This window comes from Trachinotus anak, unplaced genomic scaffold (genome assembly GCF_046630095.1).
Source record: "Trachinotus anak isolate AG129_WGS33_773 ecotype Australia unplaced genomic scaffold, CSIRO_AGI_Tana_v1 ptg000012l, whole genome shotgun sequence".
NCBI classification, from domain to species: domain Eukaryota; kingdom Metazoa; phylum Chordata; class Actinopteri; order Carangiformes; family Carangidae; genus Trachinotus; species Trachinotus anak.
In genome coordinates this window covers 25,767,819-25,795,301 of record NW_027273863.1, presented here as the reverse complement: position 1 = coordinate 25,795,301, position 27,483 = coordinate 25,767,819, and the positions used below count along the sequence as shown (strand labels likewise).

The 27,483-nt window shown below is 42.4% G+C and overlaps 1 protein-coding gene and 1 pseudogene across 7 annotated transcripts; one reads left to right on the top strand and one right to left on the bottom strand.

Annotated features, from left to right (window-relative positions):
- Positions 1-213: 213 nt before the first annotated feature.
- On the top strand, positions 214-16,088 carry slc39a6 (solute carrier family 39 member 6). 7 transcript variants are annotated; one of them, XM_071492012.1, is made up of 14 exons: positions 461-789; positions 2,304-2,347; positions 3,017-3,162; positions 3,332-3,539; positions 3,869-4,598; positions 4,977-5,133; positions 5,952-6,059; positions 6,236-6,405; positions 7,173-7,364; positions 8,257-8,341; positions 8,753-9,154; positions 10,042-10,122; positions 10,290-10,480; positions 12,225-16,088. In XM_071492012.1, the coding sequence occupies exons 4-14, from the start codon at positions 3,334-3,336 to the stop codon at positions 12,375-12,377; spliced, it is 2,475 nt and encodes an 824-aa protein (XP_071348113.1). In that variant the 5' UTR covers positions 461-789; positions 2,304-2,347; positions 3,017-3,162; positions 3,332-3,333; the 3' UTR covers positions 12,378-16,088. The 7 variants fall into 7 exon arrangements, with proteins under 7 accessions (XP_071348112.1, XP_071348114.1, XP_071348113.1 ...); XM_071492013.1 differs by lacking the exons at positions 461-789; positions 3,017-3,162 and adding an exon at positions 280-369; XM_071492015.1 differs by lacking the exons at positions 2,304-2,347; positions 3,017-3,162 and having other exon boundaries at positions 3,869-4,470; positions 4,513-4,598.
- A 618-nt stretch (positions 16,089-16,706) lies between these two features.
- On the bottom strand, positions 16,707-27,280 carry LOC139629405 (uncharacterized; annotated as a pseudogene).
- Positions 27,281-27,483: the final 203 nt, after the last annotated feature.

The window sequence follows — 27,483 nt, the reverse complement described above, 5'->3', positions numbered from 1 at the left end:
CGTCTTTTCAACCTTATATCATCGGCTTTCAGTTTTATTCTATTATACATCACTGTAAGTGTGAAGTGAGTACAGGTACAAGATGCTGAAACTGGTATCTGTCCTACAAAATTGTTTCTTTTTTTTGCGTTGTTTAACTTACTTAATATTCAAAATTGCGTTACGCAGTTTGTTCGTATGCAGATTCGGCTCCCGCCCCCTTCGGCCAGCTCCGCTCTTTTCAGAGAGTGCCTCAGATTTCCGACAGCCCCTGAAGCGGCACGAACCAAATCCATCATCCTTCGTTACCGGAGAAGAGAGGACCGAGCGGCACCGAGTGCGAAGCGGCCACAGGTCGACGAGGGATCGGACACAGCGCTCCACTTCACCGTGAGTCATATCCACGCGTTTTCACGCTGCCTTTTGTGTAATCTGTGACCGTGAGGAGATGAAGCGTGTCCGCTCCACACGGCGGCTGGCTTCAGTTTCCGGGTTTGCCGCCTTTGTGCACACGGCACCGGGCTGGTGCAGAGCGCACAAACCCAACGTGTTACTGTTTACCTCCGGTGTGTGCCAGGGTTTTAGGGCAGCGGCGGACACGTCTGGCTGCTCGCACCGCGGGAGCGGGACTTTATGGTTTTATGACTTGATAAACGCAAGCCGAGCCTCGGCGGCAGCAGGAGGAGGCCCGGGCCTGGGCCGAGGTCGCCTGGCAGATGCCATCCGTCAGCATCCTTTGAGAAATTTAACCAAGCAACCGCGGCTAGCAGGGAGGCTAACCTAGCTAATTCACTGTAACAGCCTGAAGAGGTGAGGGGGCTTAGATAACATTATCATGAGTTATTACTGAATATTAGACATCGTAAATCAATATTCACTGTCACTACGAAGGAGGAACTGTTTGTTGTGTAAAGCTAGCTATCTGACGGTCCAAACAGCCTTCCCCAACCTGCTTTCACACCAAACTCCATTAAGAAAACGTCCAATTTAATGTCTCTTTCCGTATCAGAGCGCGGATACCATCTCAAAATAACTGAACTAATGTTCTATAGGCTGCCTTTAATTTCGGCTTAATCAACCAACAAAGAAAGCAGCCGTTTGGTAGATTTTTTTATCCGTCTAATTAAAAAAAAAACCAATACTGTGGATTATAACTACAAGCTATTTATCGAATAAGCGGAGTTTTGTAGTAATCCATATCCGGAATTAGCCGTAATCCGTTATAAAGTCCCCCACCATGTAGCCTAACGGACATGTTCTGTAATCGTGGTTTCTATTGTGTAAGAATGTCAGTGAAACAATAAGAGTCAGACATGTGGTCAACTTGAGCCGCACAGTGCAGGTGATTCAACAGCAGGGGTGGAGGCTGTGATCATGATTCCACCACATCAGGGGATTTTGTTCTTTTAACTCCGCTGCATCTGTTCCACAGCTGCAGTTACGGTTTGAGTTTGCAGATAGACATTCAACATGAGCATATAAAATACACTGCAATGTCACTGAAGTAAGTCAAGCTGCTGAACAGAAAGTAAAATATGCAGAATTAAAAAGGAAAAAGCTGCATACAATGATTAACATATTACTAATAATAATCGTTTTTTTGTAAATATGTGATTACCATTGTGCCTGTACAATGAGGACTACCTCTTATACTTAAATAATTATATTTGAATGTCATACTTTTACTTCTGATTGGTATTTTTTTTACATTGTAGTAATTTTAATTTTGCATAGGCCTAAGAATGCAACAGTCAAACAAACCATTTCAGCTTTAACATGAGGAGCTTAAGTGGTCAGACTGTGTTCAGTTATACCAGGTGGCTAATGTTGCAGTTAGAAGCTTATAAATTGGAGCTGATATAATGAGTTGATGAATCAGCCACTCAACTGACAAACTAAACTGCTAAACAGTACCAAGCTCCAGCTTCTTCAGTTTGCTTTTTTTTAAAGAGTTGTTTAAATTGACAACTACTAGGTTTGCAAAGGGGTGGAAAATTTCTGGTAAATTTCCGGAAACTTTCCAGAAACTTTCCATGGGGAGTTAAGCTGGGGAATTTTGGAAATATTCCAAATTGGAAACTTTCTATGGGAATTATTGGGAACTTGTGGGAATTAACTGGAAATTGGGGGTAATTGAAACAAACTATCATATACAAACATAAATGTAAATATTTTTGTTTTGTCATTTTTCTGTAGAATAAAATAACAAAAAAGCTTGTAAAAACACTAATGCAATGGCATGAACAGAAATATAGTTGGCTAAACAACTGGAATGGTCTTCAGAATATTTTACAATTGATGTATAAATTCTTGTGTGGTTACAGAAAACCGTCTTGCAGGAGTCAGAAGAAACAGCATCACATTTGAGGTAGCTATAATAAGCTAGGCTCTTAAATGGTCAATGAAATGAAAAATAGCTTACATTTAGCACCTAATTTACCAGCTGTGTGGCCTCCAGGCTTTAAGCAATCATCAGTGCATGTGATGGAGGAGGAGTGCACAGTGTATGCAGGGAATAGCCCTGCAGTAAGCAGTGCTGTGTGCATGTGATTGAGGAGTGTACTTGCATTAAATCTGGTTGTTTTAGCCAAGATTATGCTACAATGTATTTTCCCCAACTATATTTAAGTTCCCTGTTGAGGGCCAACCTTCAATTTTGTAAATTTCTGTTTTATTCCCATAAATTCCCGTTAATTCCCATAAATTCCTGTTAATTCCCATGGAAAGTTTCCAACTTGGAAAATTCCCGGAATTTTGCAACCCTAACAACTACACAACATTGAAAAAAGAGATTTTAGCTCGGGCCGCACAGTTAATCGAAATATAATCGAAACTGCAATATGGCAGAGGGCGGTATCCAACTCACAGGAGCTGCAGTGTTTTTGACAACAGTAAAATGTGTCACAACAGACCATTAAAAAATCCAAGGAAATTTAAAATGACACCATGAAAAAGCCACTGACCACATTATGTTGGTAAACAATGAGCCTGTGATACTAAATGTTGAGTAATTCTCAGAAGTTCCCTAAAACCTTAGGTGACGTCATCACATTGCTCGTTTTGGTGAGTAACATTCAAAGTGCGGGTTTCCAGGGAATGAAGCCTCATCTTGACGCTCTCCTGAGTCTTGATCCACTCTGAAAAATATTAATCCACTTTAAAAAGGATCCACAGGACCACTAGGTAAAGTTGAGCTGTTTACTTCGACACACACACAAAAAATGAATAAAATAAAACAGACCAATGTCCATTTCAAAAATTATTAGACTAATTAAAGAACGTGGAGAGGGCAAAAACCTGTGTGGCTCCTCTCTCCACTTACCTGACCGATGGCCTCTTGTTTTCCCAAAAGAAATGATGATCGAGGGGAAGAGTCGAGCCGTTCTGGCCGTGATGGTTCTCCTCGCCGCGAGCTTGTCTGGCGGAGACTTTTCGGCCAGTTCCGACTGCAGCCCGTCCGCCATGGAGACGAACAGCCGGGTGCGTTTACTGTCAGCCGTGGTGGACACACAGACGGCGGAGCAGAGCCAGAGACAACACCTGGAGGCTCTGTTCAACAGGTGAGCACCTGGCCCAGACACCGACAGAAAAGTATGGCTGTTGATGACACTGAGCCAGGATTTCAGTGCATCAGGTGGAGTGTTAATAGCTGTTGATCTTGTGATGTTTGAGTATTTATAGAAAAGTTGATAGGTAAAAATATTTTAAAGTGCAATCTCAAATCCATTTTTCTGGTCATTTCTTTAAACTAATGTTTTTGTAACGTGAAGAATTACGTTTTCAGTTTAGACCTCATTTTGCACAAAGAGGTATGACATTTTTCAAACGCTGACTGATCATCAGTGTTATTGTTGGATGTTAATTGTGATGTTTTTATGAACTTTATCAGATATGGAGAAAACGGCACCATCTCTCTGGCTGGGTTAAAGCGGCTCTTACAGAACGTAGGGCTGCATCGCATCAGGACTGTGATGGTGCAGCATCACGAGCAACCGGGCCACCATGATCACCACCGTCACCATGAAGGCCACCACCACCAACATCACCACCATCTCCATGACAACAGCAACACGCATCATCAGAAACATGTCCACACTGAACCCTCACAGCCCAGGAAGTTTCCAAAGACTGCAGACAATCAAGACGGCATGGCGGGGAAGAAAACAGAGAACCCAGAGAGCCACCACAACCTGTATGATAAGAAGACCACTGCGGCGGCGGCTGCCCAGGTCGGGCCTACGCCGGTGTACAGTGCTCAGTTGGTGGTGAAACCAGATGAAGCTCATAAGAGACAAGGCAGCGGCCTGGAACAGCCCAGTCCTGCAGGGGAGGAAACCACCAGTGCAACATCAGCCAGAGTGATCACTGAAAGTCGGACACAAGCCGCTGCAGTCAGCCGGGGGGATGATCGCAACCACGATCATGATCATGACCACTATCATGACCATGACCACGCCCACGATCATGCCCACGATCACGACCACGATCATGCCCACGATCATGCCCACGATCACGATCACGACCACGATCATGACCATGACCACGATCATGACCATGACCACGACCACGCCTACGATCACAATGACAGCCATATGAACCGCAGCCTGGACAGTGTAGAGGTACGACATAACCTTCTAACTCAGAGATGTCTGAAAATGATCAACATCGGCTCCAGTTCAGTACCTGAGTTCCCGTACCAACACCGAAAAAGAGCACTGGTCCTAAAATGGGACGAGCTGGGATATGGCTGCATCTTATCGAGTTTAAATCCACTTATTGAATCCAAATTCTATTTAATCTTATTACACTCACCTTTCAACATTAGCAAGTTGCTACAGGCTAAAATAAGTCCAACTCAAAGGTGTCTAACAGTTGAAGATATGAGAAGTTGATAAAATATCACAGGTGTGCAAATCTATTCACATTGACGTTGCATGGATGTTGTAGTGTATCTACAGGTCCTGAGCTGCTGTTGAGTGTCTGTGTTTTCTCTCCAGTGTCTGAACGCCTCCAGCCTCCTCTTCTCTCACGGGATGTCTCAGGAGGTGGGCGTGTCCTTTGGAGACCTCAGCCTCCTGTGTCCCGCCCTCCTCAACCAGATTGATTCCGGAGCGTGCATCCTGCATGGAGACGCCCCCGAACACGGGGAGAGAGGTAGGAAGTGGCTGACCGGTCAGATTTCTGTGAACAGTTAATCAGTCGAGCAGCAGAATCTTAGAGGCGGGCTGTGACCAAATAATCACCAGCCGTTTCTGATGCATGATTAATTCTTTCATTCATTTATTGTTTGATTTTTCAAGATAAAATAGTGAAATATCCCTGTTGTCTGATTCCAGCTTCCAGCTTGCTTCTTTACTATGTTTTCAATGATTGGAAACTAAATATATTTTGTTTTCAGGAGCAGCATCATGTTCCTGTGGATTAATTTCTGACATGAACACTGTATTAAAGTCGCAGTCCCAGAGGTGTAGAAGCCCGTCTCTAAAAACCTGCTACGACCCGCTAACATCGGGCTGTAATGGGAAAGACTGCAGTCTGCATTCACGCCCACGGTTGTTAAACCAGAAACACCGCAGCTACACTGCGCTCAGGGATGTGAGCTGCAGCCCCAGAATAAATGTCAAAAACACACAATCACTGATATTATTATCAACCTCAATGTAGTGGTTTTACGCCTGATTAATCTTCCAACTCCTGGTTCTGTTTCTCAAACTGGATTTCCTGGATCATAGGAATCTTGTCTGACCTGTTGCTGAGGACAATTACTTCAAGTTGACTCACAGGCTTAATAACCTGGCATGTTCAGGAGCACTTTGCCTGTCCAGTTATACCTGTTTACCCAGCAACAAGGAACTCCTCAGTTGTAATAAGGAGGCTGCTGTTTATTAATAGGTTTTATTTGCAGTTCAGTTTTACAGCAGTTTTGTAGTTTGATTTGATAAAACGGGATTAATTTAATCTTCTTTTTCTAGACCATAAACAACATAAACATGCTCACGGTCACCACGGTGACCACAACCACTCAGACCACGACCACAGCGAGCGCACCGGTGGAGAAAATGGCAAGAACATCGCAACAGGTGACATCATAAATGATTAAATCTGGCAATAAACTTTTTTTTACTTTATCTTCAATCAATCTCTTAATAAACAAATGATGGCCTAGATTCACATGATATATTTGTAAACTTTAAACTGTATTTGTGGAGACGCCTCCGTGAGAGTAAAGGAGGTGTGTGTGGTGTGTGTGTTGCAGCGTGGGTCGGTGGCTTCGTCTCCATCACGATCATCAGCCTGCTCTCGCTCCTTGGTGTCGTCCTCATCCCGCTCATGAACAGAGTCTTCTTCAAGTTCCTCCTCAGCTTCCTGGTGGCGCTGGCCGTCGGCACGCTGAGCGGCGACGCCTTCCTTCACCTCATCCCCCATGTGAGTTGGCGTGGTGCTGCCCGACGCTCAGTTGTTTACAGTTACAGTTTCTCGTGTACCAGGAGGCGTCTTGTGTTATGTGTTGCTCTTTTTATCAGCTCAGTTTAAACCAGAGTTAAACTGTCTCTGTTACTGGTCGTTGCTCACATACAAACATATGTAACCAGGCTGAAATGTGTGTCCACATACTTTTGGTCACATAGCATCATGATGTGGTTTGTTCACACAAGGTGAGATGATTAGATACTACTGTCAGAGTGTCAGCACAGATACCAAAACTAGAATTATTTAAATATATATGAAGCTACATTTATGAAGATTAAGTGAAGAAGACGACCGTCAGTTTCAGTTTCATGCACTTAACAGTTTTCGACACTTGGTCGATTGTGTTTCGATGCTCGGGTCTGGTCTTGTACAGATTGTGATCTTGTTTGACGGGAGCTGATCTCAGTCCACCGTCTCCGTTTCTTTGTCCACAATCTGCATTTGGGGAAAAAAATTAAATTTTTAGCTGAATTCGCACCATGTTGAGACTGAACTGGCAGCACAGAGTCTGAGAGATCTGAAACCAAAGTCAAGTACAGAGTATGGTCTTGAGAACCAGGCCCCTGAAAACAGCATTTATTTATTTAAGCACACTGAGTGACCTCTATGTATAAATAAATTAGCCTTGCCTTGCCAGTCTTTATGCTAATCTACGCTAACTGTCTGCTGTTTTACCTCGTTTGATCAGCCTCTTGATGTGTTTGTCTCTGCTGATGCTTCAGTCTCAGGGGGGCCACCATCACCACCACGAGGATTCTGGGATGCACGTGGAGGGACATCACTTCCACGACGAACAAGGCGAAAACCTGGACGCCGTGTGGAAGGGTCTGACGGCTCTCAGCGGAGTCTACTTCATGTTCCTCATCGAACACTTCCTGACGCTGGGAAAAATGTACAAGGACAAGAAGCAAAAGGTCAGAGATTCATCAGCTGTTTGAGATCAGGTGGTAAACATGAGGTTTTATTGCACAGGCTTCCAGACCTGTGAACTTACACATGAAAGTCAGGTTGATGAAAGAATAAGTCGACAAGATTAAGAACCTGCCCACAGAGCATGTGCCAACTTTCTGTGCTTCTGTTTTTAATCCTCTGTGTTCAGACTTCATTGTTGTAATTTGTTACTTTAACATTTAAACTTTAATGAATTTACTTATTCAATTATTATTATTATTAAGATTATTTTGTGATTTATGCAAACTTATACATTTATGGAGCTTCTTCCTTTTTTAAAATATGGTGAACATTCCCCAGGTGGTTTTTGGTGCATAAGGTGTTTGTCTTCACCTGCTCAGAGATTCACACTCACTTCGTTCAGAGTTGAGCTTTTAGCTGAGGTCTAAGGTCAAACTCACTGAAATTGGAGGTTTGATTCTGTATTAATAATAATATTAACTTTATTTGTAACTTTACTTTTCAAAACAGAATTACAAAGTGTTCACACATGAAAACAGAATAAAGCAATAAAAGGGAAAAGAGGCAAAGTGTCATATAGCAAGGCAAGTATAAGAGGGAGACAAATCACAAATACATAAGAAAAAAACAAAATCAATAAACGAAACAGAAGAAAGAAGAAATAAAATAAAAAAAAAACAAGGATAAAAGCATCGAAGTCTAGAATTAAAAGCAGCTTTTTACAAGTGTGTTTTAGCTGATCTCCTCAGGCAGGACTGTCCACCTTTGGTTTGGACAGAGGACAGAGTTCTGCCTGAGGATCTCAGGCTCTGTTGGGTCGGGAGGGGAGAGCAGCTCTGAGACAGAAGAAGGTGCCAGAGCAAGAAATAAAGACAAGCTGTTGTGTCCAAACAGATCCAGAAGAAATGGGATCAGAACGACAAAGCAGATCCAGAGAAGCAGCCTGCTCTGGAGGAGACCGACCTGAAGCCGCCCGAGGGTAAGACGCAACACGAAGCCGACGCGCTGCAGGTCAAACTCTCTCAGCACCACAAACCGTAAACCTGTAATCTGTGTAACGACGCGGCTGCTCCTCTGGACTCTTAAAGTCATCCTAACAAAGTTGTATCAACAGTTTTCACTCAGTGACGTGATGTGAGCAATGGATCAATCAATATCAGCTGATGGCAGATATATTGGTATTAGTTATGTCGGACATGAAACATGAAATATCAAGGATACATTTGAGGTCGACTACATGTCAGAAGTCCATTTTTTTTTTTTCATCTAAATGTTTTGTTGTTTATCTCCAGGTCAAACTTACTTGTCTAAGACTGGTCATGTGGTCTGTTTCTGTGACATCAACATTCCAAATTTCAGCTGTAAGAATAAATGTTCTGTCTTTCCCCAGATGTTGAGACTAATGGCGCCGGCGCATTTGCCGACCTCGCCAGCGGCCTGCATGGCGGCAGCGTGGCGGAGGAGGAGCAGGTGATGCTGGCACCGCAGGTGTCCGTTGTCTCGCCGCAGGGCTACAGCCGAGCGTTGGGCGCCACCGCCTACACCGCCGAGGACTGCGAGAATAAATGCCACTCCCACTTCCACGACACGGTGGGTCAGGCCGACAGCATGCACCACCACCACCACGACTACCACCACATCCTGCATCACCACCACTCCCAGAACCACCACCCGCACAGCCACTCCCACTCCTACTCGGAGCAGCACTTCCAGCAGGCCGGCGTGGCCACGCTCGCCTGGATGGTCATCATGGGAGACGGGCTGCACAACTTCAGCGACGGCCTGGCCATCGGTGAGTAGGCGTTACCGCCAGGTCACAGCTCAGTGTCAGGATCTGACGTTGACCGGGGACAGAAACGCTCATCATTACCAACCCTCGGTAAACTGTCACTGCAACAACCAGTCACAGAAACTGAGCTGTCTCCAGCCAATCAAATGACAGTGAGTTACAGCTGATCGCGCTGCATGATGAAAAGAGACGACGTTTCCTCTTTTTCACATCAGCACAGGAAGTGACTCAACAGTCACGTCAGCCTCTAATGTCGTGGGCAGAGGAGATGTTGGGGGTGTGGCGACACCGCCAGGTCCCGAACAGGAAGGTTGAAGGAAATAATCACCTTTTATTAGAGCTGCAGAATTAATAATATAATCAAAATCACAATTTGGCCAAGTACAACATCCAAATCACAGGACTTGCAGTTTTAAAAAAAAAAATGTGTCACGACATTGTTGGCGCCATAAGCGTTGCGGTGCTACAGAGAAGCCTCAGACTATTAATTATATTCTCCAACCGTTAGAGAAGAAAAAAATCACATCATCATGATTTTTTAATTGATGTCAGTGAAAATGAAATTGTGACTCATGTCAGCTAAATCACGTCGCCACAGCACACGCTCCCTCCACGAACTCGCCATTATGTTGCTGCCGATCTCTCATCCCAGTTAATCCCATTCAGAACTCCACATGGTCAGGCGGGAACAGAGGGGCAGACTGGCCCTGCACTGTCCAGGCTCCAGTCCGACCATCACGTCCCTGTGAGCAACAGGAAGCTGACTGCAGTGTCATTTACAATGAAGATCCTTTAAAGGCAAAAGAGGAACACACTGACGTGTATTTCAGAGCCTGACTGACCAGCATTACATGAAAACATGACATTGATTCTGTTCTGTGGTTCTGCAGGAGCTGCGTTCACCGAGGGTCTGTCCAGTGGTCTCAGCACATCTGTGGCTGTTTTCTGCCACGAGCTGCCTCATGAGCTGGGTAAGACCTCTGATCTGGTCCCAGTCTGTGGGCGGGAGATTCCTCAGCTACCGCAGCACAGTATCTATTTGTTTATGACATGGTTTTAAAAGGATAAACTAATGTTTGCATCAGTCAGATGGATGTTTATGTTATCAGTAGATGAGTTGACGGATCGTTTCTCCCAGGTGACTTTGCGGTGCTGCTGAAGGCGGGCATGACGGTGCGTCAGGCCATTCTTTATAACGTGCTGTCAGCCATGATGGCGTACCTGGGGATGGTGACCGGTATCTTGATCGGCCATTACGCAGAGAATATCTCCATGTGGATATTCGCGCTCACCGCCGGGCTCTTCATGTATGTGGCTCTGGTGGACATGGTGAGTCAACGTGTCGTCTCCCGCACACACACACACACACACATCTCATGTCATCTCATGATGCGTTCACTTACCAGTCATTAATCAGAGCAGCAACAGTAAGAAAAAAAATCACACATTCAGTCACATTCAGACACAAAATACCAAACACAGTCTGAGCTGAAACGAGTGTGGTATTGATCAGCTGCTGTGTCGCTCGGACCACACCTGCTGACAGGTGAACTAAACAGTGGATGAATCATAATACTTCATCACACACGGGTTTCTGGGGCAAACAAACAGAGAAGAGCAGTCATTTAGGGCGTCGTGTTTGGCATGAAGTGCTCAGCTCCTTCCCTCCGAGTGACGAGAAGTGAAACTCCTCTGCTCGGTGTTGTGCGATTGTTATTGTCCAGTCAGCTGCATCTGTTCTGTCATCTGGACAGGTCTTTAACCTGAGAGCAGCAGCCCTCAGGACCAGATGGCCTCTTCTCTCACACACACACACACACACAGCAGAGGTGAGCTGTCACCGTCAGCTGCTGTCTGGAAAACACAGCTGGGCTTGTGTTGTCTGAGGCTGCCCTCTAGTGACCACTCTCCTGCACAGCATCCAGTTAAATCCAAAGTACACAGGGCGACAGTCGAGTCCATCCTGCTCGAGCTCGTCACACAGCTTTAAGATGTGCACGTACAAATATTTAGTCTTCTCTGTCCGAGGAGACATGTGATATCAGAGGTACGGTGAGACTGGACTGAAAAACCATGTGAGACAGTTTATTATTAATTTTAAATCAGTTGATGCATGAGTGGAGGGAGCTTCAGTCATCATATCCTCAGTGTGAAGTTTTTTCTTGACCTTAGGCATCTCAGTCCTCCTCAGCAAACGTAGCAGGCTTAGTTGTTATTACGTAAAACCAGTTTTTAACAGTGACTGTTGAAATCTGCAGAAAGCTGCTAAATAGATGCCTAAAAAAACATTTACTTTAACCGACAGTGAAGATCTAAACCCTGCAGTTCCTCTAATGACCACTAGAGTCTGGCTCCAGCAGTGAGTCAGTCCCCACAGACTCCCATGTTCAAATGTCCAACTTTACAGCAGAAAGAAACATGTTTACAGCCTGGAACACAAACTGTTCTGGTCTCTAGAGATAATTTCCTCCTTCATGACACCTGTACGGCTGAATTTACAGAACTCACCTGTTTACATTTTATTAAGGAGTAAAGTGATAGAGAATTGAGGGCGTGGCCTCTTTGAGTGACAGGTGGATGAACGTATGCTTGTCACAAACCGACATGCACCAAAGTCTCAGCTCACATGCTCCACCTCTTTGACCATTTTTGGATTAGCTGGGAGTTGGGGGCGGAGTCAGACAATGTCAAGATGGTGACGGCGGAGTAGCTCACTCTGAGCTTCAGAAACCTGGGGGTGACGTCACAGAGGCTCCGCCCATCTTTATTTACAGTCTGTGGTTTCAACCCAAACTCCCTCACAAAATCACATGTCCTCTGTGGCTCCTGTTTGATCTTCAGTGTGTTTTGTCTGCACTCAGATGAACGTAGTGCTGACGATGGAGTGGATGTTACCGACGAGTTAGAATCTACTGTACCTGTTGCTGTCTGTGATGACTGCGACAAAAACACCTGATAAAGTTGGATAAAGTCAAATCTCATGGCTCCTCCCTCCTGATGACTCATGAGGTTGTAGACTTTCCTGCGGTGGTAACACACCTGTTCCTGTTGTGTGTCCTCTTTGTCCTTTCAGGTGCCTGAGATGTTGCATAATGACGCCGGGGACCACGGCTTCAGCCACTGGGGCTTCTTCCTGCTCCAGAACGCTGGCATCCTGCTGGGCTTCTGCATCATGCTGCTAATCGCCATTTTTGAACACAAAATCCAGCTGGACCTGGGATACTGAAGGGGGGGGTATCCAGTCCTGAGCTTCCTGCGCATTCCAGTGTCTGCGTCAGACGTGTAGTGTGTTTTTATTTGTTGTCTTAGACAGAGCGAGTCAGTCAACTTGATTTAGTTTGTGTAGTCACATCATATAGAAAGAGGCTCCATTTCAAACAGGTGGTGTAGGAAGTCACCATGTTGACCCCCCCCCCTCGCTCTTGCAGCTGACAGGAAGTGTGCGTTCAGGAGCGTCTGAGGCTCACATGTCTTCTGCTTGAACGGAGATCGGGTGTAAAAAAAAAATAAGTGAGGTCATTAGAAACATGCTGCAGTTCACTCTCAGCACCACACTGCTCGCAGCATCAGGTTTTACTAGGTAGCGTTCATTTTTACAACAAATCCAACAAAACGTGAAAGCAGCATGAGAAAGCTTCTGTACCACCCCAACCCCACCCCCACCCCCCTCCACCTGTTTTTTTTTTTTGCCGTGACATTTGATTGATTTGTTGCCTTTTTTAAAACATTTCTTTTATCTGATGTGTTGAAGTGTTTCTGCCACGGGATCAATGACTCAAAGTGCCATAACAGACCCACTGATAGGACAACGGCATGCTGGGTAACAGTCAACGTTTTACACTGATCGTTGCGGTTATTTGACGTGGGGTTGTGTGAGGGACTGACCTACAGTCAGTTCAGATGCTGAGCAGCTGTTGGCAGCGTCAGAAAACTGTGTTTTATTTTGAAAATTTTTACCACTATTTGCTGTCATACCGACCTTTATTTTGAAGCTACTGTATTAAGCTTAGGTTTACTTGTGCATTCAACAGTTGAGAAAATGTAGTTTCAAAGTAAAGGTCTGTTTGACAGCAGATGAAGTGGTGAAAACTTCCAAAATAAAACACACACTTAAACTGATAGAGTCCACAGTGGCTCATCAGCTTCTGCTGCTTCTCTAAACTGGAGCTGATCTGAACTGACTCTAGATCAGTACCTCGCACGTCTGATAACCTGAACCATCAGTCTAATGTTCCTCCTGCAGGCATCGAGATGGTGTGTTCAAATCAAAAATCTCTGTCTTCAATATCATTGTGATTAAGGTTATGAATCAGTTGTTTGTTTGTAAGATGTTAAACTTTCACAGGTCGACATCTCTGACCAACAAAACTCCAAAAGAAAAACACAAAATATTCAAATGTGTGAAGCTGAAACCAGGAAATGTTTTTCTCAGAAAAATAATTAGAGACTTGTTGCAGATTGATTTTTTTTTTTTTTTTTTGTTGATAGGTTTGTGGTTCCAGCTCCCGGTGGTGCCACAGAGCTAACTCTTGTGTTTATTGCAGCTTGTTGTGATAATGACTAAGATGTCTACAGGAGGGACTTGAAAAGTGTTACCCAGTAGTGTTAAGTTGAGCGCGAAGGGCAACACACACCAACCCCGTCACGTCTTTTAACGCCTGAAGCAGCCTCCCGACGAGCGGTGACCTGTGACCTGGGAGCTGATGTGATAAGTGTGTTGCTGCTCTGCAGCCCTGGGGCCAAGTAACAGGACAGTGACTGCCCTGAACTGATCATCGGTGCCATACACAGCTGCTGGAGGTCACCCACCGACCTCAGCAGGTCTACAGTCCGTCTCTGAAGCGGCGAGGCTGCTGAACTCACCACAGGAGGCGGTTTTTAGACTGGTGCAGCACCAGAGAAGACATGAGCCCGTTTTATTCAGTCATCAGACATCAGCTGCGCAGAGGCCTCGGTCCTTATCAGATAAATAATTTTCTGTTTATTTTGTGTCAGTCCGTCCATTAAATGAGCCTGATGCAGGTTTCAGAGACGTATTAGTGATGATTAACACTACATCACTGCTGCTGTAACACTGAAGGTGTTCAGTGGTTAAACTGACGGTGCCTTTGGACAGATCAGCAACAAGCCGTCAGTCACCCGCTGTCGGGCCGCCGTTCAGCATCTGTCGTCAACCATCGCCTGAAATATTCGTGGTAGATTTGGACACATCAGCTGAGCTCAATCCTTCTGCTTATTATTGGCTGGGTCTTAACATTTGATGCTCACGTTTCCCATTTTTAAAATGGCACTTGAAGCTAACGGGTGCTGTAGTAAATGAGGTTTGATCGGACACAGTTACAGCAGTGGCAGGGGAGAGAGACCAGCACAGCAGTCCTGACTGAGTCCAGCTGCAGGGGTCAAAGACACTTTGAAATCAGATCTTCATAGATGAATACCTGACCTTTGACCTCTCAGTGACCCGTGTAGAGAAAAGTCAGGGATGTTGTGCTGTCTGATGAGTGAAGAGCTGAGGAGCTGAAAGAGAAAAGGGTGAACTTGAGCTGGCGATCTGTTCTCTGATGTGTTTTATTTTATTTTATTGTTATGTTATTTTGGCAGCTTCCACAGAAGAAAGTCTGGTAATCTTTGTTTCCATGTTACACATGTTCAGTTTGAACATTTGATACCAGTGATCATCATAAACCTGTAAATGTCAGCACGAGCTCAGTTTGAATCTTTCTCTTTGTCACCATGTTGTTTTTTTTTTTTAAGAGGCTGCTCTGAAGTTTAGGTCAAAATACAAGGTTCCCAAAACTCAGTTCAGAGTTACATGTACAATATTATACTATATGTATATATTCATGTACAAGTTTGTGTTTGATTGGTTTCTGTTGTTGACTGTAGTTTCACTCACTGTGCTGTTTGTTGTGAAGGACATAAAGAAGCCAAACAAAAAAACAAAAAATCAAATTCAGAGGAGTGATAAAAAAACAGTCCTTCAGATCTGAGGTGATGTTTAGGAATCTAGAAAAAGGAGGGAAATGAAAAGGAAAGTGTTGATGAAGGGATCTACAGCAGGTGGACGAAATGATACACAGCTCACAGCTCTGCAGCAAATACTGACGGGATGATCACACATGCAGAAACATGCAGGCTCCACCAGTCCTCTCGGTCGCCATCTCCCCTCTGTCAGGATGTTTTTTTTCATCCTTTTCTCACAAAATACAAAAAGTATTTTTTGTATTGACATCTGTAAAATATTGACAACAAGATAAAACCAAGACACCCACCCCCAAATGTACAAAAGCTCATTTCATCAGATACTTCCTGATTTAATTGTGTCTCATATTTACCATGAGATCATAGAAACCAGCTCCTCTTGTTATCATGACTTTGTAAAAGGAGGTTTCAGTTGTGTTTTATGAAAATGCAGGAGCCCGTGGAAGTTGATCCTCAACTGTTTTGTTCCTGAACTTGTTAAAAGCAGAAAAAAAATGAATCAGTCTCTAGTTGTTGTCGCAGCTGAACAACCACAGTTGAGCTTGATGAGTTACAAATCATCAATCTGTGTTTTATTTTGGTGAATTTCTCCAATGACTGTGTGAAGATGACGTTTCTTTTGCAGACTTTTTTTTTAAACACTAAATATCTTCACACTTTGCGAAGTGTTGTATCTTGCCATCATCACCAAAACTCTGATATTTTGCCAGTTTTAAAGACGTCATCGCCCCAGTCTGATCCAAGACACCGACACTCACTGTTTAAACATCAGTCCCAGAATCTGAGCAGCTTCCAGACAAAGACAGAGAGAGAGAGAGAGATGGACCAAACAGAGGTTTTGCTGCAGAGCTGTTTAAACAGTGTTTCTGTTATTTCCTCCGCCTTCAGGCAGCTTTGACGTTGACTCTGTGCTCTCTGACATTCCTGAATGAAAATAAACCACAATTCACCTGAACCTCTTTGTCCTGCCTGGATGTCTCCTAACTCAGAGAAATGCGAAACCACAACAGAAATATTTATTTCTATGTCAGTTTTTTTTTGTCCTACAGAGTGCTCATACTTATACATCATTTTTACTTAAGAGCAAGAAGAAGTGTCTTTTTGTCACCATCTTTGTCTGAAGAACCGGTAGCGTTTAAATATCTTCTTATGCTGCAGATGTTTTAATTCTTGATCCAGATGTAAAAGTATTTGGGGAATACATCAAAAAAGTGATACTTGCTGTTGAACAGCTGGATGTTTTTAAATGCAAATGTAATTTTTCTCGTTGATAAACAGAAGTTTTGTCATTCGTTATTAGACACATTTACTTTCACTAAGTGGTGGATGTTCTCAGATCATTTACTTCAGTACAACCAGTACAAGAATGTAAAAATACTACACCACAAGTAAAAGTGTGAAAAAGTACACAAGTAGGCTATTATTAGTATTATTACCAGCATGTAGTAAAAGTACACATAGGTATCCTCAGCTTTATGTAGTTCAAATATCTGCACTAAAAATACATGTACACAAGTATCAACTGAACCCAAATATTCAGGCTTAGAATAAATAAACCTTCACTTTAAACACATGGAGCTGCAACAATCAGTTTATTTGTTGTTTAATTCACAGAAAGACAATACCAATCATTTGATGGATACAACAAATTGAAAATCACACGATTTTCCTGGATTTAGATAAATTACATATGTTTGGCTGCTGGACTGCTGCTCAGGACAAAAAATAAAAAGCTATTTGAAGGCGTCAGCTTTGGCTCTGTGAAACTGTGATAGTCGTTCTTCATTTACGTTATGAAAACAAATAATCAGCGGATTGATCCATGACTAAGATAATCATTAGCTACAATCCTAAAATTCATTATGTGTGCTCACTGTTGTGGAGAGTTGCTCTTTCACTTAGTACAACTCCTCTAGGGTCGACCGGCTCTGGGTAAATTATATTGAAATTGTCCTTCCGTAAAAAACGAGGACTGGTTTATATCACAACAACAACACTCATACAACTACATTCATGGTTTACGATTGAGAAGATGGAGAAGATGAAAAACATGACAGATAAAGAACACCATATGTGCTGTTTATGAACACATTATCAGATACTTAAAGAGTTACGGTGTAAGCTACAGTACAGCTCATCACTCAGCTCCGGCTGCCTCTAAACTGGAGCTAATCTGAATCTACTGCTGATAATACACAGACTATGGATCAGATCACTTCCTCACACAACCCCACATTTAATAACCTATCACTTTAAGACATACTTTTAGGGAGGGTTTGTAACAACTCTTTTAGTGTCTGATAATGTGTTGATATAAATATACTTGTAAATTTTAATGATTTATAAGTAAAATGTATTGATTATTATAGGTACAATATGAGTACTGAACAGTTTCAATTACAAAATTAATGTTATCTTCCTCCAAACATCTGCATGGCAGCAGTTAATTTGAACAAAGCTCTTGCTAACATTAAATGACACTGAACAAACAGAAGAGAAACAATTTACTGTTTTGAAGAATGAAATATTCATGATTAAAAGCGTGAATCAAATTTTACTGATTTACCAACAGTTTTGAATTTTCAAATGTCTAACAAGTTATTTGACTACAAGAGATTAAAAATAAAAATGTTTTATCAGCATGCTGCCCTACATTAGCCATTAACATTTACCTTGTTAATTGTGAGCATATTAAAATGCTAATATTAGCATTAGTTGTTTTTGTTATACCCTACATTCCAAAATAAGATCCACATTGCTGGAGCCAACCTATTTTTTCTTTCTTCTCTCGTCTTTCTTCAGACAGTTCCTCCTCTGTTTTTGTAAGTTTTTCTCTTCTGGCCACCTTGGAGATGATTTTAGCCGGGTCCTTCATTGCCTCCAAAGACTGGATTCGTGCCTGGTAACCCTCTTTGGCCTCGGTCTTTTCTCCTTCAATCAGCAAGTCAATGTACTCTGGGGTGGTCAGAGGGTTAGACTTCAGGGCGATCTCTTGCAGACGAGTTATACAACAAGCTGTCTGATCGATGAAGGACACAATCATTTCTTGAAGGTGAACAATCTCTTCTTCTTGCCTCTCAATCAATTCCTCAGTTGTCATCTTTTCATTTTTAGCCTTTTCATACTTGTCTTTCATGTCTTGCAGTGTCTGCTTCTCTTTCACTCTGACATACTCCCAACTGTAGGTCTGGTTGAAGTGCACTCTCCAGATGCATTTTCCAGGGCAGACAGTGCATTTCCCTGTCCTATCCATTGCTGCACAGCCATCCTTTTTATCATCATCTGCTATTGCACATGGGTAGTGGCATGTTACTGAACATTTCTGGCAGTTGGTAATGTACTCTCCTTTCTTTGTGAGCTGTTTTTTTACGGGCTTAATAACATCCACTTCAATCTGAACGTTACTTGAAGTCATGACTGTTTCATGCTTTTTGATCTTTTCTTTGGTTGTCTTAATTTCTTCAAGTTTTGCTAATCCAGCCCTAATTTGTGGTTGCAAACCTTCAACAGCTGTTTCAAGCTGCTTTCGTTCTTTTAGAACCTCTTGGGTCATTACCAAACTCTTGGTTGTCATTTTACCCAAAGCAGTGAAGAACTTGTCCATACTTTTGGCACCCATGTTCCAAAACATTTCATCAAAGTCGTTATCATCATCTGAATCCTCATCACAGGCCCCGTCATTGATGCTTTTGTTGTCTGCAAACAATGCTGAGTTGTTGAACTTGAAGTGAACTGGAAGCCCTATGTCATTTTTTGGACATGGAATGCCAGAGACATTTATTGCCTCAAGAACCGGTGGCTGCTTGCCATCTGCAAAGGTCACCAGCATCTCAATGTTTTCTGCCACATCTTTGCCAAAAATGGAGAGCACAGAGTCAAACACATACCGTTGTGTTGCAGTTAGTCGTGCAAGAGACACCTGGGTAACAAAACACACTGCATCAATCTCGCGGACTCCGTTAACTGAGGTGAAAAGCCTCCGGATTTGTTCTGTGATCTCTTTGTCTCTTCCTACTCCTCTTGTATCCCCAAACCCTGGCGTGTCCACAACAGTCAGAGAGAAGGGGATTTTAAACCCTTCTCGGTAGTTGATTTTGTACACAGTGACTTCAGAGGTCTGGCTTTCAGCTTGTGATCTTGACTGATCCTCAACAATTAATTTAAATCTGAATTTGTCCTGCCACTCTACACCAACAATGTAGTTGATAATTCCATTGATGAGAGTGGACTTTCCTGATCCAGTTGCTCCAAGAAGCATTATAGTACGATTCTGCCTCATGCTTTCTTTGCCAAAATCATACCTCCGGCATCCATCTATGTCCATATCTTTTTCTTTTAGTGGCAGTTTGTAAAGTGAGGGGGATCCAGAATGTAGACTCTTGCTAATATGTTTCACGAATTCTGCAGGGCGAGAAAATTCACGTTTTGTTGTGCGTACATGAATAGTGATGCTTTTGTTGCTTTTGCCAGTTCCACCACAATCACATCTGACCCTGACTGCATATTCTGTCTCTGACTGAAGCCCTGAAATGATCACCTTTTCAGCTCTTGACAATGTTTGTTTCCATTGGAGATCCTCTTCTTTCACCTTGTTGTCTGTTTGGGCATACTCCACGATGTAGCTGAGAATCTGGACATCTTGTCCAAGCTCAGCAGGTTTCTGCCAGCTAACTGATATCTCACTTGAGTTTGGTTCAACCTGAGGTTTTCCCGGAGGGCTACAAGGCAATGTTTTAATGGACCCACTGACTTCATTGGATGGTCCAACACCGACTGAGGTCACTGCTCTGCATTTGAACACATACTCTGTGTTTGGACTCAGATCCCTCACTGTGACTTCTTCAGCCTTTGATGCTGTCTGTTGCTGCCATCCATCCTCTCCTCTGACACAGTACTCTACAGAGTAGGAGGTGATGTTCTCTGCTCCAAATCTGGGTGGAGAAATCTTCAGTGTCACACTGTTGTGGTTGATGTCACTTCCTGTCACAGTTTCAGGCTTTGAAGGAGGTTCAAAGTTCTCATTGACAAGAAGACCCTCTTTATAAAGGTAGATGCTTGAACCTTTCTGTGTCTCATTTGTCAAACCCACAGTCAGGAACTTTATGTTCTCGTTCTCCTTGTTGGCTTCTGCAAAGTCACTGAAGAGCTTTGCCTTTTTCCTCATTATATCAAGGACTTTGTTAGGTACCACTGTTCCCTCTCTATATCATGAGTATGTGGATGCTGAGGGTTGTCTGGTTTGGTTGTTCCTTTTAAGTAGTTTGATAAAGCTGAAAGGTACGGTTCATCACTTCCCAGTGAGGTGAACACAAAACACACAGTATGTTGTGCAGTTTCCTCATGAAGACCATTCTGAGATGAGACAATCTTTGTGTTTTTCATCATGCTTGTGAAAGATTTAAGAATGCAGATTTCTCTCTCTTTATAGTCCATCCACTCATTGAGGCTTTTGTTGTTGAAAGGAGAAGAATTTCTCTTCTTCAGGATCTCTGTGAGCACAGCCTCCTCTTCACCTCCGCCTCTGATTGACGGCAGTTTCTTTGATAAAGTTTGTTGAAATTCCAGCCTGAAATCAGAGCACATTTCTTTAAAACTTTTAAGTTTTTTGCCAATCTGTGGGAACTGCTGTGCAGTTGTTGTTCTTATTGCATCATTGCACCTCATGTCCAGCTCACAGAAGTCCTCCAGGACTCTCTGTGCTTCTTGAACTAATCTTATACTTATCTCACGAACAAGCTGAGCAGCAGAAGAATCTAAAATTGTCAGTGGCAACAGCCAGACCTTCATTGGTACAGCATTTTGTCCATTGGATCCCAGCAATTTTGGTAGGGTTTGATAGACTTGTACAGCATCCTGAAATGACACAGGATTTTTCTCAAGAGAAAAGTCTCCATGGAATTTGCAAGAGAATTTCTCAATATTTGCTCTGTCCTTGTCTTCTAGTGTCAGGGAACCTGCATCGTCTCCAGCAAGACGTGGGATCTTCTGGATCATGACTTTCAAGTTGCCCTGAATGTCTTGATGATCTTCATTTTCTGACACCTCACGATCAAACACAAAGAAAGCCTGTGCTCCATAAAGAATACCTGTGACTACATGTGTGGCTATTCCTTTATCAAAAACAAATGGATGCTTCACATTGCCTCTACCAAGATGACTCATTGACAGTTCCTGGAACTTTGTGGTAGTTCTGTATTGCAATGTCACCCTGGCCTGATTTTTGGATTTCTTGTGATCATTCAGGTATTTGGCTGATCCATCCACCTCTACCAGTCCACACAAGAAACTTGCTTTCAGAGAAGCTTCAACCTTTAGTGCTGATTATTTATCCTCAACTGATTCAGACACAACTATCTCAAATTCACTGTCAGGATTTGGTCCTCCTCTTGTATCTTTTTTCCAGGTCATCATGGTCCCACAGTGTCATTCCTGCCAAAAAAGAAGAGAAGAATTTAAACTGCCTTTTATTGCATGCCAGTTAGGCTTAGTAATGCTAGGACTAAACGCAACAAAACTCATCCAGCACATTGAAAACAGGACCAGTTTGCAAAATAACTAAAAAGTTGCTTCTTCTGACCCATTAAAACATGTTGGTAATTTGTTGCAGAAACACTTGCATTACATCTAACTGGTTCTGAATTCAAAAGCCATGTAGGGAAAATGCTAAATAAAATCCAAATACAAAAGTGAAATAAAACTAGTTGATGAATGTATTTCAGGGTTAAAAAAACTGCATTTACATTACACTTTTCTAGGCTTAATGACCAATCAAAGCACTTTACACTACAAGTCACATTCACCCATTCAGGCACACATTCATACATATATACACAGACCATCCCCATCATATACACACATCCAATAATGGCACATCAGGGGGCAATTTGGGGTTCAGTATCTTGCCCAAGGACACTTTGACATGCGCACTGGAAAAGGCAGGGGGACTGAACCACTAACCTTATGATTAGTGGACTACCTGCTCTACTTCCTGACCCACAGCTGGCCCCAGGTTTGTACAAAGCATAAACTTTTGCATGCTTTTACTGGCAAACATTAAACCACTGCTAAACCACACCTTTGCATTTGTAGTTCCTTCCTTGCTATTTTATGTACATGAACTTGTATCTTCTTTCTTCTTGTATCTTTTATGAAAGAGGAGGAGTTACAGAAGAGTCAATTGTCAATTGTAAATTGTCATTTACCTAATTTTCTGTTTATTTTTCACTGATCAAACAATCTCTCTACTGTTACCGTGCCCCTTTTCATTGCTCTCTTTCCTCTTGGAGCTCCTTCCAGGAGCACCAAGGCTCCCAGCTCTTCCCTGCAGGCCTGCTCACAGCAGACTGCTCCACTTCACTCTTCTTCAACAGCAGCAATACGAGTGCCTGCTTACGGTTAAGCAAGAGCGAACAAGTTAACTTCAGTACCAGCTGCTATTACACCAAGTCTGACAGCGGATTTTACAAGCAACAGGAGCTACAGTAGAGTCAGAGTTGAGAGGCTACCTCTGTAAGGAGAACAAAGGAGTAACCAGCACCTCCTCAGTAACACAGAAGCCACACAGGATTTCACTTCACTACACTGACTTAGATCTTACAATCAGTGGCTTTGGTGTGCCTGTTAGGCTGGACAGGAACTCAAACAATACGGGGAAATCCCAAGGGGCGGAATCTGCATATACATAAACAAGCAGTTGCGTCACCACCAGGGACATCCATATGCACAGCTGGCATCCAACTGCTATCTATCTCTGTTCGTCCTTTTTATCTCCCCAAGGAATCCCCCCAGATATTTGTGACAGTGCTGTATATACACCCAAAAGCAAACACCCAAACTACTGCTGGCACTATTTTCAGACTCCAGACCCTTTCCCCTGATTCCCCGTACTTATTGATAGGGATTTTAATAATTGCAAACCAAACAGATCCCCTGAATCTCCACCAGTGTGTAAACTGCAAAACTAGAAAAAATATAACTCTAGACTTGTGTTATGGCTCTATAAAAGATGCATACAAAGTGTTCTGTTTTTAGTGTCTGATGTTCTTATTATGTTGTGTGTTTTTTTAGCAACCATCTTCAAATTCACCATCTTGTTTTTAGTCTTTCTTGTTTTGCCGTGTGCTCACAGTGACAGCTTTGAATCAGCCATCTTCTCCTTGTCTGTCTCTGCACACACACACACACCTGTATATACTTAGTAGATCAGACATTGTTTTACCAATTTTATAATGTAAATAAATGTCTGCATATACCTGCTGGTGTGTTTAATGTTGCACAAGGAAGAATGTTGCCAACCTCTACTCAGTCGAACTTGATAAGGTAATTAGGGCTCCAAGCCCACGGTGGGCTGGGGACACGTTTGCAAGGCAACACTTCTCCCTATTGTAATTGTAGAGATTTTTATTCTCTTCTACTTTATTTTTCTGCCACTAAAAGTGGTTGCACAGCCTAAACATTTCAAGGTAGGGCAGTGCCTTTCACAGGGTAGGTACACCCTGGTACCCAGGTACACCAGGGCTGGCACATAACCCAGACGCAAAAAATAACACACATCCACCAGTAGGGGGCGCTTTAAGCAAGGTAAAAACTCACAAACCGTATGTCACACATTCAAAAACCTTATATCCTCAGGTTCCGTGAATTGCGCTGAATCTCATGAGCTAGGTCACGCCCATTTCTGCCTGACAATTGTTTAATAAAATCGCAAAATATTTAAAACCTACTTTTTTAAAAACTCTTTCTTCAGTTTTTCACTGATCTGCTTGAAACTTGGCATGGATAATCTTGAGACCTATCTGATCTAAAGAATTTTGTTATTTCAAGAATTGCACGTTATTGACGAACAAAATTTTATAGCTCGCTATCAAAATACAAATTGTTGCATATCTTGCCCAAACAAAGTCCTATTAGCACCAATCTTAGATATATAATTGGCAGGGGACTGTGAGGATGTAGACCTAATTTGGTGAACCTTGGCCACTAGGTGGCGATACAGATGCGGAAAGTTTATATCTCATAGTGGATTCACCAATTTCTACAAAGTTTGGTGGGTAGGTTCTAAGACCATTCCTGAGCCCATGCACCAAAAGGGGTTATGATTGGTCAAAGTGGGCGGGGCTTATTACAGGACAAAATACAAACTATTCAATTCACCTGAAATATTAATCTGAGGGCCATGAGATTCATAGGGTACTGGTAGACTGGTACAGAGACCTTACATAACAAAAATGACATCTGTACGCCACCAGAGAGTGCCATAATAAACGCATTTTGCCTTATAACTCCACATATTTGGTGGTACGTTCAAAAAACTTACATCATAGCATTCCCTGAATGGGGCTGAATCATATGACATATGACGCCCACTTCCTCCATTATTTTTTTTTTACCACGTTGCTACATGTGCAAAACTTACTTTTTCAAACTCCTCCTACAGTTTTAGTCTGATCTGCCTGAAAATTTGCACATAATATCTCCACGTCCTTGATAAATTTATCAAAAGAATTTTTGCATTATAAAAAATTCCCAAGTTATGAACAAACTTACATTTTTTATGTACCTAAAAAACACATATTGTTGCATATCTTTGTCAAAGAAAATGGCAACAACATGAAACTTTACATACTCCTTTGGAAAGTCATTCACAGTCTCTCTTCCAAATTGGGCACAAATCGGACAATAGGGGGCGCCAAAAATCATGAAAGTTTACATGTCACAACATGGATTTGTACAAAAATTGGGATGCATGATGTAGTGTGATTCCTGAGTGCAGGCATAAGGTTTGGTGATAATTGGTCAAAGTGGGCGGGACTTATTCCAATAAATCCAATTCCTACCACAATTGGCCTTTACCAGTTACAATACACTGTTACAGTGACAACTGCAGCTCTGACGCTGGCATGCCTCCCGACACTTGCCCCTTGTGCATTGTGCTCTGGGGCCAACTTTCTCGAAGCCCACAGGGCTTGGGGGATGACCTGCGTGGGAGGCTTGGACCCCGTTCATAACTGCTTGCAGTTCTAGTTTTGGTTGTTACAATTAAGTCATTTTTTTTATACTTTATGTGTCAGTTAATGTCAATGAAACATTATATTTCTTATTATTTTAACATCTTGACACAACTATTTGGAGCTTTTTTTTTTTTTTGAAGTCCCTGTTTTGTTTGTGCACATGCAGGTAGATCACACAATACACTGCCTCACCAATGCTGTCACACTATTCCACTGATTAACAGGTGTCATTAACAGGCCAAGATATACTAAAATGCATCAAGAACAGCAGGAAAGAAGAACACTGCAAACTAGTAAGCATGGATATAAATAATGCTTGATTTGATATACTTTAAAAATCTGTTCAAGAATAACCACGGTGCATTTTGGTGAATAACGTTTTGTTGGGCATCGGTAGTTATCAATTATTGGCTTTCAAAATTTAATAAAACATTAATATTAGAAATATTAATATGAAATAATAACTCTAAATGAATTAGAGTTATTCTCCGGGGCATCAGCCTGAGTGATAAAAGATAGCCAGTACTGTGCAGTCTGTAATTGATTACTGTTGATTTGGAACTTTGACTACAATGTTACCACATCAGGAGTAAGTAAAGTTGAAGGATGTAAGTTGTAAGTTTTCTGTGTCTGGTCTGAATCTGAAAATGACATGGACATGAAAGAATATAAATGTTTTTTTTTGTTTTAAACCAGTTTAGCTGCTACATGTTAAGACAGTAGCATTTTAGCGACATTTACGTGAAAAAATAAATCAAAAATTGATTTATAATGAAGAGAAATCCAACATTCAAATAGCCTGCAAACTCTATGTAGAGCTGGCAGCAGTAGCAACACAGCAGACACACAGCTGGTGTGACCACACTCTTGTTTTCTGCAGCAGATCAGATAGATCAGGTGGCTGCCATGCTCACGCGACACGGGCAGCGCGTTCCCTGTGTATGGTTGATATAACTCCTTCATTTTGCACTCTGTAGGTGCAGCAGGGTTATTTATTAGAGAAAGTACATTAAAACATTGGCCAGAGGTCTAGTACAAACAGCTCACTTTGTTGTTCTTTGTTTTTCCTGCAAGGTCACAGTATCTCTTTATGCATTCGGACTCCACCGCCACAGAGAAGGAATTTAGATTTCACTGTAGTTTCAGGGCAAAATTGTGTCACAACTTACAGTACTGCTGTATCTAATACTGTAAGAGTGGAAGGTGAAAAAATAGTTAATCACACACTACATTGAGCAAGGAATTATGGCTACTGTGGGCTACTAACAGGGCAGACCCTATAGAAGCAAATAGAGAACTGTTCTTAATCAGTGTCACTGTCTCAGGGTATCACCATACAGGTTTCTTTTTTTGACAAATCAAATCCCACCCTTATAGGCTCCCAGTTTGAATATTTTTATTCTAAAGAAATGTTGCTGTGGTTTAGTCACATTTAATTACTAAACATGTGAGCTCATACCAGGGATGAGTGAGTCTTGGCGACAGTCATACAGCATTCCGAGGCTAAAAGGTCGACCAAGTGCTGCCACCTCCATTGCTCTGCTGGCTTCAGGGTCCATATCCTGGTCTAGCCTTGAGAATACAGACAGTAGTTCCAAACTATTAGTCACCTGTCACCTTGTACAGTTTCTGCAACACAAATGTTACTGGGAATGTTCCAGCAAGTCATAATAAGCGTTACACAAAATACTGACGTATTATCAGCTAAGTTGTTATGTGTCAGCAAAAGGTTGTTTCATTACACATTCAGCAGATACAGAGCAACATTATGTTTAAGACTATGTGCTGAAAGACAAAAAGGCTCTGTTCAAACCTGGCACTCACATGCGTCTTCAGTGATCTGATCACAAGTGGTCGGCTCTAAATTCATCTGTTCACGCCTGGCTTTGAAATGTGTCTCCACTCTCCACTGGATCTCACTTCCCCCCTTCATATGCAAATAAGCAGGTATTCTCAGTTGTTTTTAGCCAATCCAACAAAAGTGTCCATTGTCAGTGTGTGTGTGTGTGTGTGTGTGTGTGTGTGTGTGAGTGTGTGACAGAGTGAGCAGGGCGTGGAGGGATTGAGCGAATCATATTGAATCATCAATATTTTTAGTTCATTATGAAACTATGTTGGGACTAATCAGACTGTAGCAGAGGACTGTGTCTTAGGTGTGTTCACACATGTATTTATGGCTGTCCACTTGCACCTTCCCCAGTATAGTTTGTATCTTGTACCTTTTACTTCTTATCAAAGTGCAAGAGTTTCCTGTACATCCATGAAGTGCTTAAACTGTCATTTACCTAATTTTCTATTTATTTAGAGTATTTTTTTTCACTGGCCAAACAATCCCTCTAC

Excerpts from the sequence above, each read along its gene's own strand:
- slc39a6 (XM_071492011.1), top strand. The coding sequence starts at position 3,334 with ATGATGATCGAGGGGAAGAGTCGAGCCGTTCTGGCCGTGATGGTTCTC. Across the intron at positions 3,540-3,868 it reads CTGGAGGCTCTGTTCAACAG|ATATGGAGAAAACGGCACCA; the intron begins GTGAGCACCTGG and ends GAACTTTATCAG. Across the intron at positions 5,134-5,951 it reads CCCCGAACACGGGGAGAGAG|ACCATAAACAACATAAACAT; the intron begins GTAGGAAGTGGC and ends TTCTTTTTCTAG.